This window comes from Sarcophilus harrisii, chromosome 1 (genome assembly GCF_902635505.1).
Source record: "Sarcophilus harrisii chromosome 1, mSarHar1.11, whole genome shotgun sequence".
NCBI lineage: Eukaryota > Metazoa > Chordata > Mammalia > Dasyuromorphia > Dasyuridae > Sarcophilus > Sarcophilus harrisii.
In genome coordinates, this window is record NC_045426.1 from 228,284,988 (window position 1) to 228,305,405 (window position 20,418).

Sequence of the window (20,418 nt, forward strand, 5' to 3'; positions counted from 1 at the left end):
TGTTGTGAAGGAAGTACTTTTGATACTTTAAGGTACAGTATAAATTAATTATGATTATTGAATACTTCCTCATAAAAACTCTGTAGTAGAATGAGCTCTGAATTTGTCAAATCCTAATACTGCTACTTCATATGAGTGAATCTTAACTAAGTCACTACTTTTCTCGGTTTCATGGGCCTCAGTTTCCTCTTCTCTAAAATGGGGACGTTGGAATAAATGATCATGAGGGTTCCTTACTGCTCTATGATCCTTTGAGAATGTTGCTAATTTTTCTGAGCTTGGCTTTTTTTGGGTTGGAGTAGTATAGTTGGTTCACTCATATATTGAACAAGAGATTCCACCTTGTCTCTGAGGATTGATCAGGGGAGCAAACAATCTTATAGATTTCAATTCTAGGTCTATTAATGATTCTTTTGAAATCATTAGGTTGTCAGCTCTCTGATACAAATATTGTTAATGAGCATTACAGGAGAGAAATAAGTAAACTGAAAGCAGAAATACTTTTAAAATTTTCAAAGTCTTGAGATCCATGATAGCTAATAAAATCACTTAATCTCTCTGATTCCTCAAATTTAAAATGCTTCATGAGCTTTAAAGCTATGATACTTATCAGTAATTATTTCAATAATAGAAGAAGAATGAATAAGTAATTATTGCCTGGAAATGGAGAGAAAACCCTGGGCTTTCCTTTGGAATCTCATAAACCAATTCTTGTGAATGTAGTAATATAACTTTGGTAGATGAATAAAGAATTTGTCACTCAGATTGAGATACAAAATTCGTAAAATTGGATGGCATGTGCCAAAATTTGGGTACCTGGAGATAGCCTGTGATACTGAACCACAGAAGATAAATGTGTAGCCTTCCTGGAAGCTCTAAATAGGAAAAGGAGACCATTATTTTAAAAGTCAGTCTACTTCTTGCCGCCCTGTAATTAATGACTTAAAATTACCTCTGTGTGGTAATTGTACCTGCTAGACTTGGAGGCAAGTCCCATGTCTACTGCATACTAGCTATATGAATGTGGGAAAATCTTTCAACTAATCTGTGCCTAAAATTTCTTCAGTTGCAAAATGGGAAAATTACTTTAGAGGGTTGTTGGGTAAAACAAATAAACAATCTAGGCAAAGTGCTTCACAGATCTTTAATGGTTATATAAACACAATTAAATGAAACTTTTCATCATAAGTATTAGGTCCTTTCACCAGCAGGCCGTATTAAAAAGACCAGAGACTAGGAGTCAAGGAACTAGATGATCTCTAAGGTTTTTTTTTTTCCCAGTTTTAAGATTCTGTGATTTTTAAGACTTGAGCTACTGTCTTCCTTGTATATTACATTTTCACCTAAGAAATCTTTCCATATCTGTCAATTGATTCTCTTTTACATCTGAGCCTGGAAGAGCCTCATTTCTCTCTCCCAAACTGTTCCTTCCTTCAAAACTTTATTAGACTTCTTTTGGGGAGAGTCTATCCATGCATTCATAACTCTGCTATTTATTTTGATTGTCATTTTTGTTTTCAATTTTGTGGTTTTTGTTTTCCTTCTAGTTATGGAATTGCTGGCTCTACCAATGTCACTGGTGACCAAGTAAAGAAGCTGGATGTTCTCTCCAATGACCTGGTTATTAATATGCTAAAGTCATCCTTTTCTACATGTGTTCTTGTGTCAGAAGAAAATAAAAATGCCATAATAGTAGAACCAGAAAAAAGGGTGAGTGTTTACTTCTACCATGAAGATGGCTTTGTATTATATTTTCTTCTATGTTTGAAAAAAATCTGTGATTTCACTGGTTTGGCCTTTCTTGATTCTCTTCTTACCTTATTGTCTATTCCTTCTTCATAGAGTGACCTTCTTTTGCTGGGTCATCTTTCACATCCTGTTCTCTAACTGAATATATTCCTAAGGCTCTGCCCTTTTTGTTATACTACCTCTTTGGGTTCATTATCTCTCATGGATTCATGGCTAACAAATTTTAATCAATAGAGTAATAATTATCTATTAATTGATCAATACAATTAAGCCACTGGACTCAGATGATTCTGGAGGGGAAAGTGAGGCAGGTGACCTTGCCCAGCCCTCCCTCCCTTAGATCTAATTCACTTATATGTCACAGCCATCACTGTCTTTGAGAGCGAAGGACAAACACCAACAAGCACTATGTTGAACTATGTGCTCAACATTGTGCAGGGTTCTGAGATACAAATAAATATAATCACCACTGCTCTCAAAAATCTTAGATTTTATCAAAGGAAACGCTTATAAATATATATGTAAATACTGCATGATGTGTATGTATGTGTATATATGTGATATATGTATGTGACTGTGAATTTGTACATATATGTACATTTAGCAGGACTTTTGCCCTAACTTACCTATAGCAATGTTTTAGATGAGAATGGGAATATGTAGAACAAAGTAATACTTAAGTGCTCTTGAGAAAAAAAACAAGCCAAATTTCCATCCTTCAGCCTATTTGATTTATATTATTAATTATAATAAGGTCAAAGGCAATTAAGGGGTATACTCGTATATTATCTTGTAAATTACCAAAAATATAGATACTATTTCATTAATTAGTTCTGAGGCTCCAGCCTGATTATATATATTTATACACACACATATTTTACATAATTATATATGTATTACAAATACACACATATATGTAATAAATGTATATATGTAGGCACATGTATTATCTATGTCTGTATGTACACACAGACATATATGTGTGTGTTTGTGTGTGTGTATGTGTACTATATTGCTTCTAGTTTTTGTCCTTGTGGCCTTTTGAGTTTGAACTGTGCTTAGAGTGCAGCTTCCTTAATGACGAAGCATTTCAACTCTTCCTTCCTGATTTCACTTCTTTCTTAACCTTAAACAGTTATATGATAGCATGAAATCTTGACCAATACAGAGTTTCATGACATGACCACATGTCCTAATACTGTTTCCTATGCTCCATCAGATTAAACAGATTTTCATCACATTAGCTTAACTAGGTAGATATTTCATAGTGGATATTGGAATCATGCAATAATTTCCTCCAGCTTGAAGATATATCCTTGTTGAGATATTCCTATGACTTATCTTCCTGGGATAGCTATACCTAGCACATAGGAAGACTGATTTTTGAAAATCACATTAGAGATACTGAGTCTAATTCCCTCATTTTATAGAAGAGGAAAGAGAGGAACCCCTCTCTTAACTAAGATTAAATGACTTATCCAGGGTCACATCAGTAATGAGTGGCCTTTGAAACCAGGTCTTTCTAACTCCACAATCAGTGCTCTATTTACTACACCCTGTCAGCTCTCAAACAACTCTTAAGGAAGGGGATACAGCTGAGAATCTACCCCTTAATTTTACACGCTCAAAAACTAAAATGTTTCATTTACCCAGGAGTCATCTAACCATAGAAGCTTGGTTCATAAAAATCAAATTCATAAGAGACTGCTTTAGAAAGCAGAAGGGATGCCAGCTTGTTAATTCTTAATAGTGAACTAATATTTGGGCCATGAACTAGAACAGATTACTTTTATAAGGTACTTTCCTGGTGAACAAGCCTGCCCGGGAGAAGAAATTAGAGATCAGATTACTAAGTAAGCATAGCTGTGTGACTTTGGAGCAAGTCAGAACCTTCCTGGGTATCAATTTCCTCAAATATAAATTGAGGGGGTTAGACACAGGGCCCTTGCATCATGGACCCCTTTGGCAGTCTGATGAAATCTATGGACCTCTCCTCAGAATAATGTTTCCAAATATATGAAATACATAAGATTACAAAGGAAGCCAATTATACTGGGTATCCCAAAATTATTAATAAAGTTTTAAGCTTAGATAGGATAGAACAAACATGGCTTATAGGTAACTTGTTTGTTGTTTGTCCTTTGTATTCAAAGAGGACCATAATACCAGGAGGTAATGCTATAGCATGCAAGTGAATTGGATTTATGTATGGGAGGGATGTGCAAGGTTACCTGCCTCACTTTCCCCTCTAGAACCATTCAGTGGCGAGATATAGATCAAGACAATAGGAGATGGCCCTGGATGAAACTAATACTCATGAAAAGAAGGGAGCAATAGTACAACATTAACCTCTTTTTCATAAATTTGTCACTTGGCCCAAATAAACTATACTTTATAGAAGCGGAAAAAACTGGCAGCTATGATTGCTGAGCAGTACTGCATAAGGAATCATGCAAAATATAGACTTGGATTTTGTTGTTCAGTCATGTCCAACTCTTTGTGATCCCATTTGGGGTTTGATTGACAGAGATTGACAGAGATGCCATTTTCTTCAGTTCATTTTATCGATAAGGAAACTGGAGCAAATAATTTATACAGCTTGGAAGTGTCTGAGGCTGGATTTGAACTCAGGGCTTCCTCCAAGCCAACTTTTATTTGCTATGCAACTCAGCTTCCCCAAGAACAATCATTGTTCAGGGTTTTTTGTTTTTTTTTTAAAAAAGGAGGGGAATATAGACTGCAAACCATAAGCCAGTGCACTGAATTTAAGTTCTAGATAAAATTCTAGAAGGGATGGTTAATCTAAAATAGAAAGCAATGAAAATGAGCTACTGTTCTTTATCAAAACCAAGTTAGGCCACCTTAATCTCATTTTCATTCATTACTAGAATGAAAGGCAAGCAAAGGAAAGCTGTAGGTGTTCTCTAAATAGATAGCAGAAGAGTATTAAACAAAGCCTACTATCTTTTCCTTGATAGAAGAAGTCCAGGTTAGATGATAAGAGAAGTTAGGGGGTTTTAGAAATGGTTGAATGGTTAGACTAAGATTGTCTTGAATAATTTGATATAAAATTGGAAGGAGATTTCCACTGGAGGGTTCCAGAGATCTATGCTTAGATTTATATAGAGTGCTGAAACTCTGAAAAGGTGTGCTTGAGTTAGACTGCAGAGCACTTCCTATTCGATATTAGATAATGGCTCTATAAACATATGTTTAGATGATGGCTCTCTTCATGATTGGGACTTGCTGAATATTTGGTGGTGAGGTAATTGTAGGCAAAGATTGGAGGGCGGAGGGAGAGAAGTCAGGGTCACTTTGGCAGCAGGACAAGGAGGAGAGAAGCTGGAGACTCCAGAATCCAGAATCTAGAATCCAGATTACCTCTTTGGCAAGCCTTGTGGCAGCTTGCCTGCCTCTTTCACTTCTCCCCCTACAGACCAAGGACTTCAATTTATCCTGACTCTGACTGATCCAGATGCCCTCCAGGGACCTAGCCTGAGCTTTACAGTCTTATGCTGATTAACATGTTTAATAATGACTGAGATAGAGGCACAAATGGAAGGATTGTCAAGTAGACGGCAAATATTTGTCGATGGTGCAAAGTTGGGAGTGATAGTTATTACATTAGATGATAGGGCCATGATCCAAAATATCTCATCAGGCAAATCTAATTGACAAATCTAATAAGAGTTCTGTAGAATCATATCCCAATTAAATGATCAAAGGATATGAAAAAGAGGTTTTTTTGGTGGAAGAAATCGAAACTATAGTATGTGAAAAAAATGTTCTAGATCACTATTGATTAGAGAAATGCAAATTAAGACATATCTCACATCTATCAAATTGGCTAAAATGATAAAAGTGGAAAATGACGGAATTTTGAAGGGGATGTGGAAAAATTGGAACATTAATTACACTGTTGGTAGAATTATGAAGAAATCCAACCATTTTAGAGAACAATTTGGAATTATGCCCAAAGAGTATTATATACCTTTTTACCCAGCAATACCACTATTAGGTCTGTTTCCCAACGTGACCAGGGAAAAAGGAAAAGAACCTATATGTCCTAAAATATTTATAGTAGCTCTCTTTGTGGTGGTAAAGAAGTGAAAATTGAAGGGTTGTCCATCAGTTGGGGAATAACTAGACATACTGTTGTATGTATTGTGATGAAATAGTATGTCTTGTAAGAAATGATGAACTGGTTGATTTTAGAAAAAAACCATCAAAAAACTTGCATGAAATAATAAAAAGTGAAGTGAGAACAAAGAGGATGTTGTATATAGTAAAAGCAGTATTGTCTGAAGAATAACTATGAACAAATTATTCAGAGTATTATAAATACTCAAATCAATTAAAAAGGACCTATTAAGAAAGGTGATATATGCCTTCAGAGAAAGAACTGATAAATAGACATATTCATAGTGTGGTTTTATATATATATCAAGCTGTAGCAAATGGTGGCTTTCTTTAGTGCAAGGGTGAAAAGAGGAGTGGAGACAGGCTGTAACTTAAAATGTAACTGAAAGGAATAAATTAAATTTAAAAAGAAAAGAGAATTCTGTAAACCAGAAGTCTCAAACACGAGGCCCACTCCCAGGCTCAGCCCAAAGAACTTCAGAGTACAGCCTAAATCACATTAAGATGTACTTGGGAAATGTTTTTGTTTTGGAGGCAATTGCAGTTAAATGACTTGTCCAGGCTTACCCAACTAGTAAGTGTCTAAAGCCAAATTTGAACTTCGTTCTTTCTGACTCCAAAGCTAGTGCTATATTCACTGCAAGACCCAGCAGGGAAAAAAACAATTAAAACATAAATAACATTACATTTTAAAACTTAAGTCATTATGCAGTCAAAGGAATCCTTATGTGGATTAGTGATGGTTATTTGAGTTTCACACCATTGTAATAGTGTAAAGAACTTAAGGACTGCAAGAATAACCCTGTATTCCTAACTTTTTGGATGAGAAAATTGATGTCCTGGGAGGTGACTTGTTTAAAACATACAAGTAGCAAGTAGCAGAACCAGGATTTAAACTTGGGTTAAAATAATCAAAACATTTAAATAAGAAAGAGACCTTAGATCTTATGTAGTCCACGCCTCTTATTTGACAGTTGAAAAAACTAAAGTCCAACTAAATGGCCGAGCTGTGATTTGAAAAAAAAAATCTGATTACAAATCCAATGTTGAATCCATTATATCCCCATTGTCTTTAAGTATAATCTCATTCATTGCATGTGAATTTTTGTCATTCTTAATGATACTTTTTTACCTTGTTCTCTTATCTAAGGTAACATCTGGATCTGACTCTACTTACTGTAACATGTGTATTCAAAACAAAACCTGATCACTCTCTCCTTTTATTTTCAGGGTAAATATGTGGTCTGTTTTGATCCTCTAGATGGTTCTTCTAACATTGACTGCCTTGCATCCATTGGAACTATTTTTGCCATCTATAGAAAGGTAAAATATGATGCTTCATTTTTTTTTGGATCAGCAAAAGATTCAAGTCTAGGAACTTCTGTTTCCATGAGTGGGCTTCACTGAGCATCACTTTATCCACTATATTATAGCAGAAAAAAAAATATGTTGTAGAGAACATGATTTAAAAAAAAATTAATAGCTTTTTATTTTCAAAATACATGCATAGATAATTTTAAACATTCATCCTTGCAAAATCTTTTGTTGCAATTTTTTTCTCCTCTCCCCCCACATATTAAATATGTGCAGTTCTTCTATACATAATTCCACAATTCTCATGCTGCACCAGAAAAATAAGATCAAAAAGGAAAAAAATATGAGAAAGAAAACAAAAACCAAACAAACAACAAAAAAGGTGGTGATCCATACTCAGTTCCTATAGTGCTCTTTCTGCATGCAGATGACTCTCCATCACAAGTTCATTGGAATTAGCCTGATCACCTCACTCTTTTTTTTTTTTTTTTTAAAGCTTTTGATTTACAAAACATATGCATGGGTAATTTTTCAACATCGACCCTTGCAAAACCTTCTATTCCAACTTTTCCCCTCCTTTCCCCCACCCCCTAGATGGCAGAGTATATGTTAAATCCAATATATGTTATTTATACAGTTATCTTGCTGCACAAGAAAAATCAGATCTAGAAAGAAAGAAAAAAACCTGAGAAAAAAAACAAAAATGTAAGCAAACAATAACAGAAAGAATGAAAATGCTATGTTGTGGTTCATACTCATTTCCCATAGTTCTCTCTCTGGGTATAGCTGATTTTCTTCATTACTAAACAATTGGAACTGGTTTGAATTATCTCATTGTTGAAGAGAGCCATGGCCATCAGAAATGATCATCGTATAATTTTGTTGTTACTGAATATAATGATTTCCTGATTCTGCTCATTTCACTCAGCATCAGTTCATGTAGGGTCTCTCCAGACCTTTCTGAAATCATCCTATTGGTCATTTCTTACCGAACAATAATATTCCATAATATTCATGTACCATAATTTATTCAGCCATTCTCCAATTGATGGGCATCCACTCAGTTTCCAATTTCTAGCCACTACAAAGAGGGCTGCCACAAACATTCATGCACATACAGGTCCTTTTCCCTTCTTTAAGATTTCTTTGGGATATAAACCCAGTAGTAACACTGCTGGGTCAAAGGATATGCACAGTTTGATAACTTTTTGAACATAGTTCCAAATTGCTCTCCAGAATGGCTGGATGCATTCACAATTCCACTCAGTGTCTGAGTTTTCCCACCTCCCCTCCAATATTTGTCATTATCTTTTCTTGTCATCTTAGCCAATCTGAGAGGTATGTGGTAGTATCTCAGAGTTGTCTTAATTTGCATTTCTCTGGTCAATAGTGATTTGGAGCACCTTTTCATATAACTACAAATAGTTTAAATTTCTTTATCTGAGAATTGTCTGTTCATATCCTTTGACCATTTATCATTTGGAGAATGGTTTGATTTCTTATAAATTTGAATCAATTCTCTCTATTGGAAATGAAGCCTTTATCAGAACCTTTGAATGTAAAAATGTTTTCCCAATTTATTGCTTCCCTTCTAATCTTGTCTGCATTAGTTTTGTTTGTACAAAAACTTTTAAATTTAATATAATCAAAATTATCTATTTTGTGATCTATAATGATCACAAAGAAGAACTAGAGTTCTTCTTTGGTCACAGATTCCTTCCTCCTCCACAGGTCTTAGAGATAAACTATGCTATGTTCTTCTAATTTATTTATAATCTCATTCTTTATGTCTAGATCATGAACCCATTTTGACCTTATCTTGGTATATGGTGTTAAGTGTGGATCAATGCCTAGTTTCTGCCATACTAGAGAAATACATCTTTTAACATATTTTTTTTCTATAGATTTTGTTTTTCCAACTACATGTAAAGAAAGTTTTCCACATTCATTCTTGTAAGCCTTTTGTACAAATTTTTCTCCCTTCCCTCTCATACCTCCCCCTTCTCTAAGACAGCAAGTAATCTGATATAGGTTAAATATGTGTGGTTCTTTTAAACATATAAGAAATACATCTCTTAGTGTAAGAAGTCCCTTCTAGAGCCTCTAGGCTTTTGTGGACCAAGATGCAGGCTTGATCCCTAAAAGGGGAGATCAGGATTAGGTTTCTGTATCTCTGTCTCTCTTCCTTCTCCTCTTCCTCCTTTCTTCTTTTCATCCCTCCATGCCTGAAGTAACTCCATAGAAATCTCTAAAAAATATATTAGGTATGATTCATGTCTATCATCTTCTCAAAACTGAATCAACAGGATCCTTTTTAGAAAAGTATCTACTCAGTGTATGATGTGTGCTTCAGGTATATGATAATCATATAGCTTTTTTTAAAATAGAAAGTATATAAGATGCCCATTGTCTATCTCTCTATCTCTTTCTCTATTTCTATCTCTATTCCTATCTCTTTTGTTTTCTATCTCTTTATCTACAGAACAGATATTTCATATTCACCTTGGACTTGGTCTGCACAACTCACAAGGTCTAGATTTCCTGGCCAGTCAGGGCCTGGATTTCTTTGGTCCTTCATCTATGTGGTGACCTTGGTACTCTTCTGAGAACAAAAATCTTCCTCTGTCAGCCAGTATCTAACTCAGGAGTTCAGGAACTCTTGAATTCATATGGTAGCCCCCAAGGCTTTTAACATCCAGTGTTCTGGATCACTAGTAGCTGACCTGTGCTCAGGGAAGGAACGAAGCAGAAGAAAGCAGCCAGGGACATAAGATTGAATCTCAGATCTGCTTAATCAGGTGCATCTTCCAATGCTATGTGCTTATGCTATAATCCAACATTGTCATTGGCAGGGGTGATGGAAGGGAGAAGACTTTTTTGTTTCTTGCTAGAAATTCAAAGAAGAGAAAACACACATAGCAGGAGGGAAGGTCTAAAAGAAAAGGGCAGCATTGTTTCTTACAGCCCAATTAAGACCTCACAGTTGACAGCCATCTCCAGAGATAGCCTTGTTATTAGAAACCAGCAAGCAATTCCCTCTCTCATCTCAGTAAGCTACATGTGTCAACAAGAAACCAGAACACATGCCCTGCTGTATGGAAAGTTCACTCAGTTTAGCAAATTAGAGTCTTGTTCCTTTGATTGCCCCTGCCACAGAAGCATCAGTAAAAGATAACTGATTGCTATTCATCTGCTCTGAATACTTATAATTTGAGATGGAGATAGAGGAAAGTTCACATTCATTGACTTCCTGGAGTCCTTTATATACATAGCTCTATCCCCTAGGAATATTCTCCACATATTCGATTTCCCTGGCAGACATACTTCTCTTGACCCTGTCTTAATTTGTTTAAGTAGAGATGAGGTCGAATAGTGGAAAATCTGGAAGAAGATAATAATATAAATGGAATATTCAGGGAGCTATTGCTAAAGAGGGTGTTTGTGCGTGCTTATATTTGAAGTAGTAATGGAGAAGCAAGAGAAGATCTGATTAATAAAATTAGAGCAGGATTTTGTTTGGAAAGAGTGCTCCAGATACAGGAAACTAGGCATCTGGTGGGAAGGCTACTGCAGTAATAGAATCAGGAAATTACCTAATGCATGAAGTAAAGCTATTAAAGAGAGATGTCTTATTACATTAGGATTATGGTATCATCATGCATTCTGTTAATAATGGAAGGTCAAAAAAAAAGTTTTCCTTTTTTTTTCCCCCCCCAATTCTAGACTTCAGATGGTGAGCCTTCTGAAAAGGATGCCTTGCAGCCTGGCAGGAATCTAGTGGCTGCTGGATACGCACTCTATGGCAGCGCCACAATGTTGGTGCTGGCTATGGCATGTGGAGTCAACTGCTTTATGCTGGATCCGGTAAGAATTCTTAAGGGTGATTTTTTAAAAGAGGCAAAATATTAGCAGACAGATGTGGGGAAGTTAAAGGAACGTTAGGGAAATTGAAGAGAAAAAAAAAGTCGGTGGATGCTAAGGAATAGCAAGAGAGTGATATAGTATTTTATTTCACTTAATGGTATTTTATTTCTTTCAATTATGACATTTATTTACATAAGCTTTTGAATTCCAAATTTTTCTTTTTTCTCCCTTCTTCTTCCCCAAGACAGCAAGCAATCTGGATATGCTGTTTTTTTTTTTTTTTTTTTTTTTTTTTAAGTAAAGAATATTACCTGAACTATGTTAGAGAGATTCCCATTGTTGAATATATTTTTTCATCTCAAAGTTCTTCAAAGTTCTGCATCATGTCCTTCAAAAGATTACTTCTGCCATATTCTGTAGTTCCAGGTGGAAGCAGGTAAATTTCTAGGCTTCTCCCAGTGCTTTCTGTTAACACGAAAGAGTTTTACTGGTATAGAACACAAAGAAATAAAATATGCATAGGAACATCTCCCTTCCAACCTTGTGGAGAAAAACAAGATTTATAGATTATCTAAGATTAATGCTAATCACCTATTTCTCCACAAATTTAGAGGTTAAATGTAAGGTTCCCAAGTTACCATGAAAAATTTTCATGGCTATGATTTTATTTTATAGATCATCTTTAGCCTATTAAATGAATTGTTTTACATTTAGCTATTTAGTTAAAAAACATAAAATATTTCTAAAATTTTCTCCTGCCATAATTTTATATGTACAGAATATATAAATATAAAACTTTTTATTGACAAAATCCTCTCATTATAGCATTAATGAAATAATAGTAAGCATTTTACATAGCATTTAGATAGTAAGCATTTTTTGAGGGTCTGTAGAGATTGAAAAATACTGAATTTAATAATTCTAGACTAGAAAGGTTAATAGCATCCTAGGATAAGAGGGTTCAAAAGTATTATAAATAAGAACATAGTTGTATACTCACCATTTCTTCTCTAAATCACAAAATTTAAAACCTGCTAAGGATGTCAGAGGCGATCTAGACCAACTCTACCAGGATATGAATAATAGGGTATTCTCCGTGGTCAATAAGGTTCCTTCCAGCTCCAAATTTATGATTCCTCCTAAAACATAACCAAGTGCGCATCCAGCTTTTGAAGATATTCAGTGAAGAGGAGCTCACTACTAGAGCAGCCCATTGCACTTTTGATTCTTGGAAATTTTTTCCTTATAGGGTACCTCTATCCACCTCTTTGCATCTTCTTCCTATTGCTTCTGTTTCTGCTTTCTGGAGCCAAATAGAGCATCAATATGATAGACCTGTATTTCATGACATTTGAGAACCATATAGATGGACTTCATTTAGAAAACCAGGATTCTTACTTCTATTAAAGAACTAAACCCATGGCCAAAGCACCTCTTTCTGAAGTAATTAATCTTGTTATTTAATTTATTGCTTGCTACATACTCTTCAAGTTTGAGATTTACTGAGATTAAACCAATGGACACTTCAGAATAGTCACTCCTAAGTTTATATTACATTTGAGTAACTTCAGATGAAGAAAAAAAAAATAATAAACCTATTCTTCTTTCCAGATTACAAAAGGATATCTAATGGTGTAAGTTTTCCTGTATTTGATTCTTCATTTATCCTCCTGAAACCTAACAAGCACTACATATTTTAAAAGATACATGCAAATTTAATGTAGTACTAGAGTATTTGTTTGTTTTTTGGCTGCTATTATGCAATCTGATTAAAACCTTTCTAATATAAATAATAAATTAGTGCCTATGGCCTGCTTATTTCTATTCTGTGAGGGCAGGGACTGTATTATTTAAACTTTGTATTTCCCCTAGCACTTAGTAGGCTTTGTATTCCTCAAAACACATAATTAATATTTATTACTATAAAAATCTTCTTATCAACCAATAAGCATTTAGTAAGAATTTCTTACTAATCTATCAAAAAATCAAATAGTCCCTGCCCTCCTGTAACTTGCACTCTATAGGGGAAGACAGTATCTGTGTATATAAATGTATAGAAATTAAATACTTTTCTCCTGACCTGGTGTTTAAGCAAGTTGCAACAGTAGCAGCAATATTTTACATTTTCTTAATGCTTTTATATTCAAAAAAGCTTTCACATTAGTTATCTCTGCCTTTGTAGCATGGAGATAAAGTTTGCTACCTGAGCCCTGAGATGCAATGGTCAGATGCTGTATATAGTTTCATTGACTAAGTAGCTGCTTCTCCTGCATCCAGAAAGTTTGACTTGTCTGCATGTGACTGTTTTGCATTATGAAAATTTTATTTCCTACATATTAGCTTAATTTGTCATGAATACTTCTCTTTTTCCATCCTTATGTGCTACATCCTACTGCTCACATGGGATTAGGTATCTTTATATAAGTCCCAGACTCTCTAGTGATCATTGACTCTTTATGAAGGACAACAGTTAAGTGTCCCGTGTGAAACACGGTAGGGTGGGGAGGTGGGCGGTGCTGTCTTTTATGTCTTTGGTGGCAGAGTTTCTCAACACAAGAAAATTTTGGCATAATACTTATCAAAGCACAGGTGGGGAATGTATGACTCTTTTCCCCAATTCCTTTTGAAGTATTTAACCCCATAAGCTATGCCCTGCTTAGTGTACCACATACCTTGCACTGTTTCCAGTATCATGTCACATCATGACTAAGGGGTAACCCTAGGTTATTTGCTTATATTTACATATTTAAAGATTTCCCAATTTTTTTTAAGGCTATTGGGGAATTCATTTTGGTTGAAAAGAATGTGAAGATAAAGAAGAAAGGTAATATCTACAGTCTTAATGAAGGCTATGCCAGGGATTTTGATCCTGCAATCACAGAATATATCCAGAAGAAGAAATTTCCCCAGGTAAGTACTTATGTGTAGTATTGCCTCTGTGATACACATAAATAAAGTACACTGCCCAGGTAGAATATACCTCATGGATGGGATCAAAAAGGGCTTTATTATGGGAGTGAGGAAAGTGTCATTCTAAGATAAGGATTCTTAAACTTTTATGGGTGATGGATTCCTTAAGCAATCTAATGAAGCCTGTGAACCTCTTCTCAAAATTATGTTTTCAAATGCATAAAATAAAATACATGGGATTACAAAGGAAACCATTTTTTATTATTTAAAATTTTTTTCAAAGGAGAACAACTTGATTAAAACGCCCATCCAAGAGTGTAAGGATTGAGGTTGGCAAAAAAAAAAAAAAAAAAAAAAAAGACCAGGATATTTGCTTTATGCTGGTCTGTTACAAAAACTGTAGATATATGTTCTTTCCTGATTTATCTTGTTTAAAAAAAAAAGTGGGGGGGAGGGGGGAGAAGGGCAGCTAGGTGGTGCAGTGGGTAGAGCATCAGCCCTGAAGTCAGGAGGACCTGAGTTCAAAGCTGACCTCAGACACTTAATACTTCCTAGCTGTGTGACCCAGGGCAAGTCACTTAACCCCAATTGTCTCAGGGGAAAAAACAACAACAAACACACAAAAATAAATAAATAAATAAAAACAATGAAAAAAAGAGAGATTCTTGTGTCCGCACATATAAATGTATATACATGCATGCATATATACATACATACAAGTGTACATCTGAAAATTGAATAACTACTCTGAATCTTTAGATTCAATTATTGAGTGACTTTTACTAATTAATCACAAGAGAATTGTGTTGTGAAATTAGAGTAAGGAGAAGAAACCTGAAAAATAACACATGTTGTTCTGGCCCTTGAGAATCCAAAGATTGAGTTCCTGGCACTGCCATCAGAATTTTTACCCAGGGGAGGAATGGGAGGTAAAAGTGAGAGGAAACTGGATAATAAAAGTAGCCACCTCTTGCAAGATTAATGAGTTAATTGGTCATAAACCACTTTCCGTTCAGGGACCTATGAGCTCAGAGAATACAAGGGGTTATGATTTCATATGGGCCACTCTGTGGAGTTAAAGCCTCCAGGATCATTTATTCTTGATGGCATCCATCCCAGTTGCTTTATTTAACAATCTTCTCATTCTTCCTTCTATTCCTTTTCCCTCCACCTCCTCCCCCTTTTAAAATGTGGCTGTGAACATGGTTGTAAGTGGGGGGAAATCTGTTTTTTAAATCTTTTCTTTATAGGCATGTAGGTATCTATGAACTAGTGTTATTTTTTCTGCCTGTTCTCAGTCCCAGTTACTAATTATCTTGAAATTGGCAGGATAACACAGCTCCTTATGGCGCAAGATATGTGGGCTCCATGGTGGCAGATGTGCACCGAACACTGGTGTATGGAGGAGTCTTTTTGTATCCAGCCAACAAAAAGAGCCCTAAAGGAAAGGTAAACACTCCTCCTTGAGGATTGGACTAAGGAAGTGGGTTCAATTTGCAGGACAAGGCAGTTTAAATTAAGTATGAGGAAGGCAGCTTTCCCCATCCCCCAACCTCACCCTCCAAACCCCAAGATTGCTAATGAATGGTGGAGAGGTACTAGGGCATATTCTTTGATTTAATAGTTACACTTGAAGAAGCCTCTGAATGACACAGAAGATAGGGTGCCAGGCCTGGAGCCAGAAGAACCTGAGTTCAAATTTCACCTTAAGATACTTACTAGCTATGTGATCTGGGCAAGTCAGTTAACCCTGTTTACTTCAGTTTCCTCATCTGTAAAATGAGCTGGAGAAGGAAATGGCCAACCACAGTATTTCTGCCAAGAAAACCCCAGTGGGATCATAAAGATTCCAATGTGACTAAAATTCAGCTAGACAAAATACTTCAAATCAAAAGTTGGGGTAGAGCTAGAGTGTGAACTAAGTGACCAGTGGAAATCATTTCCATGTCTATGATCCTTTGATTTTGTCACTGTATAGAATTTCCAGTGTGGAAAACTCTTTCTACAAATGCAGATAACCAAATAGTTTATAATTTGTACTCTTAAAGAATTACCTGTTTTAAACAAATTGTCAGAGGTTACACGACAATTATTTGCCAGAGACAATTTAAGAAGGGACCCCGAAACTCTAAAAATCCTTGAAGGAGAAAATCTTCAATTCTGCCTCAGTGAGGGATCCCACCTGAGGGAAACAAGACAGTTTCATTCTGTTATCTAAGTGGGGTTGGTTCAGTCCTGAGCAAAAGAATTCCAACCCTATTGAATTAAAGAAACTCATTCAATTCTATTCAAATTCCAGCTCAAGCTGAAACCCAGCTTGTAGATGAGCCAATTTGGGGATTCCACCCACAAGCCCCCTTCAGCTTGTAGCCAAAGCTCCTATTATAAAAACCAATCTAAAATCTTCTCTTTGCAGAGGTTCCAAACATGCCATGCCATGCCAAGCCAAGGAAGCCTCTGTCCACTGGAATAATATTCTTTTCCAGTGTTATCCTCTCTTTACCCTAACGAGACTTTATACCTCTCTGTCGGGATTTCTAATCTTACTTCCCAATCCTTATAATAAACCTCTGATATTTATCAATCAAGGTTTTTGGGTTTGTAAATTCCTTTACAGAGAGTCCCTGCGCCTCCAGAAAGGGGTTCCCAAAACTCCCTACCCATTACACTAAATCCCAAGGGGGTACAGGGGAGCCAAACTTCTCCATTTGGTTCCCTGAACCCCAAACTTGCCACTAGACCTTATCATTTAACTCCCTGACCACCAGAAACCCTAATCTCACTTTGGTTCCCTAAATCTTAGACCTTATCATTTGGTTTCTTACAAAAGGGAACCCCAAAACCTAAACCTCATCATATTTTTGGTTCCCTGAACGGGAACCCAAAAAACTAGACTTCACCTCATCAACATGACTTGAACCCAGGATCTTTTGACTATAAATCTGGGTCTTTACGCAGTTCCATTTTCTATTTGTTTTAAAATAGTTTTATAGAGATAGACACCTAGTGGCCTATTAGCTTGTGGGAAACTTCATTCTTGCAAAGAAGATAGGGATCTCTTGTGAAACTTGTCTCTTAGATATCATACAATTACTGACAATACTGACCTAATATTACATGACTCATGTTTGGGTTTTTCTCAACTATTGAATATGATTTCTTATATGTACATTTTTCTACCTTATTCTAAATGGGATAAGGAAGAATTGTTTCCCTTTTAAAGTACTATCTACTTTCTTTTGTCCTCATATTATTAAACTTAATCTAATCTATACAATTAACATTTTTCTCCATCATTTCTCCAAAAAGAGCCTTTCTTAAGCCTGAGAACAAAAACCAAAACAATATATCAAGCCCTGATTTTGTGAATTGATGATTTCATAGGTGTAAATATTCACGCTGAAAATTTAACAATCAACTCCCTTGAGGTGTGAGCTGGCTCCTGGATGTCTCTGGTTATAAATGCTAAACTGAGGAGTTTGTTATAGTGCAAAGAGCACTAGATTTGGATGCAAATTCAAGTCCTGCTTACCTAAATTACTTTATAGGAATCATCCTCTTTGACCTGGTTTCCTTCCACCGTTTAAGCTATGACCACATTGTTTCCTGACTTTTATTTTCTAGCTGAGACTCCTGTATGAGTGTAATCCGATGGCCTTTGTCATGGAAAAAGCTGGAGGACTGGCTACCACAGGAAATAAAGCTGTACTGGATATTGTTCCCACTGACATCCATGAGAGAGCACCAGTGATTCTGGGGTCCCCTGATGATGTGAATGAATTCATAGAGATTTACAAGAAGCATGCTGCTAAGTGAAGATCTCATCTTCCTACTCAGGCCAAGACACCAAAAAGAATAGAGCCAAAGATCAAAGGGCTCTCTGGGAACTGATAAACTTCTGTGGCAGACCAATACCAAAACACATTTTTATTTCCCGCAATTCTTTTGATACACAAAATATTGTATGATGCTTTGGGCACCCTAACCAAAATGTAGTTTCTATAGTGCCACAAATGGGAAAGATTTTTTTGAGAGGCAGGGAACCAAAAGAGAAAATAAAATTGCCATTCCTTTAAAAAAAAAAATAGCTTCATTGATTTGTGCTGAATCTTATAATTTTGTTCTCTCATATCCAATAGTTATTTGTGTTTGTGACATTTCTCACCGCTTCATAAATTTTAACTCATAAGAGTAAGATACCTATTTCTATTTCTTACTAGGCACTAATAAGATAGATAGTGGAAAATGTTTATTATAGCACTTTAATCGAGGAGAAAGTTTTCCCATAAATGTGTTTAGCTTGGACACAGAAACGAGTTTGATTTTACTCAATTTTGATTTTTCTTTATAAATTTCTGACTTAAATTTTAAGAAGTATGATGCTTAGTAACCTTAAAATACCATATCTAAAGTCATGCTGTAATTTAAGTTTTAAAGAAAAAATGCAACTTAGATAAAATCAAATGTTTTTCTCACATCTGGAATTGCTAATAATTACTACTTAATTCAGGGCAGCTAAAAAATGCAACTTAGATAAAATCAAATGTTTTTCTCACATCTGGAATTGCTAATAATTACTACTTAATTCAGGGCAGCTATTGGTACAGTGAATAGAGTGCTAGTCCTGGAATCAGGAAGACTTATCTTCCTGAGTTCAAATATGACCTCAGACACTAACTAGCTGGGTGACCCTGGGCAAGTCACTCAACATTGTTTGCCTCAGTTTCCTCATCTGTAAAATGAACTGAAGAAGGAAATGGCAAACCATTCCAGCATCTTTGCTTAAAAAAAAAACCCCAAATGGAGTCACAAGCGTCAAAACACAACTGAAAAATAACAACAGCAAGTACTTAGCCCAATCAGAATTGGATTAGCACTATCTCTTTCAGGCACTGAATTTGAATTCAGAAGACATAAGTTCTGGCTCTGGTTAACACTTAAAAGCAAACTTGGGCAAATCACATGCCATCTTTGGGTCTCAGTTTTCTCACTTATAAAATAAAGGATTTGGCTAGATGGTTCCTAAGTTTTCTTATAGATCTAAATCCTATGTTCCCATGAATTGATAGACTTTAATTGCTATAGCTATATAAGGCAAGCTACTGGTATGCATTCCTGGTGTTTATCTTCCTAATTCTTTAGAGGATGTGGATATAGAGATACACTATGGGGATAGGGGTTGAACCTGTAATTTTATTAACATAAAAAACTCATAGGCTAGGAGACTCCCTTAATGCATATCAGCACCTTCTCTATAATTTACAAGTGATAGAGAACTTTGTAAAATACTAGTTCTATGAATTATGCAGGATCACACAGCCAAAGTGTAACTTGAAATCCACATTTTGACTTTGAGGGTATTCTACCCTCACCATACAAATATACACACATGTAATAATGTTTGTCTTTCATAATGTCTTAGAATGAAAAGAATCTCTCATCCAATGCCTTCTTTTTTAGATGAGGAAACTTAGGTTCATAGAGATTATGACTAGCAGGGTTATACAATTTACTTAAGGGCAGAGTCAGCTCTGTGTTGCCTCTTTTTGTATCCCCAGTGTTTAGCACAGTTTTCCCATAAATGTGTTTGGCTTGGACACAGAAACAAGAGTTTGATTTTACTCAATTTTGATTTTTCTTTATAAATTTCTGACTATTAAATTTTAAGAAGTATGACACTTAGTAATCTTAAATTACTGTATCTAAAGTGATGCTCTAATTTAAGTTTTAAAGAAAAAATGCAACTTACATACAATCAAATGTTTTTCTCACATCTGGAATTGTTAATAATTACTACTTAATTCACACAGACCTGGCACCTGGCACCTGGTGCTTAATTAATGTAAAGATTAACTTCCCCCATTCTGGGACCTGTGATTTTATTTGTCCTCTTAAGAAAACTCCCTACAGCCGACTAGCTTAGGCCTCTCTCTACTATTTGGGGAATAACCTGAGGAACTGAGAGGCTTTGAGGAACCCATAGTCGTAATGGTATTAGGATCAGAGGGAGAATTTGAACTCCAGGCTAGCCTTCTACCCACTTCGCCATGCTAAGTATAATACACATAAAACAGAAAGGTGAAAGCATTAACAACAGTGAGGGAAAGAAGGTGCTGGTAGAGGGGGGTGGGTTTGTAAAGGACTCAGGGTTATATATATGAGAGAATTATATTAATATATAAGTATATTATATGTTTACATATATGCATATACATAAAGTTCTGTGTGAACCCTAATATACTTTATAAATACATATATGTACTATGTAAACATGCTTATATATGTGTGGGTAAATGCTAGCTATTATTAAATTGCTTATATTTTAAAATAAGAACAGACTCTCCCAAGTTTTTGTGAGAGGAAGTCTTTTTTTTTTCCTCTTCAAATCTTTGAGCCTGTAGTAACTGGTACTTATATATTCCTCTAAAGCTTGCAAAATGC

At 35.5% G+C, this 20,418-nt stretch overlaps 1 protein-coding gene across 1 annotated transcript in view; it reads left to right on the plus strand.

Moving 5' to 3' along the window:
* Positions 1-18,050, plus strand: part of LOC100932765 (fructose-1,6-bisphosphatase 1) — a 33,498-nt gene extending 15,448 nt beyond the window's left edge. Inside the window, exons 2-7 of the mRNA XM_031937735.1 lie at positions 1,548-1,710; positions 7,120-7,212; positions 10,927-11,067; positions 13,840-13,977; positions 15,307-15,426; positions 17,602-18,050. Coding sequence (XP_031793595.1) covers positions 1,548-1,710; positions 7,120-7,212; positions 10,927-11,067; positions 13,840-13,977; positions 15,307-15,426; positions 17,602-17,793 — 847 coding nt within the window. The 3' untranslated portion in view covers positions 17,794-18,050. The remainder of the gene's footprint in view (positions 1-1,547; positions 1,711-7,119; positions 7,213-10,926; positions 11,068-13,839; positions 13,978-15,306; positions 15,427-17,601) is intronic.
* Positions 18,051-20,418: the final 2,368 nt, after the last annotated feature.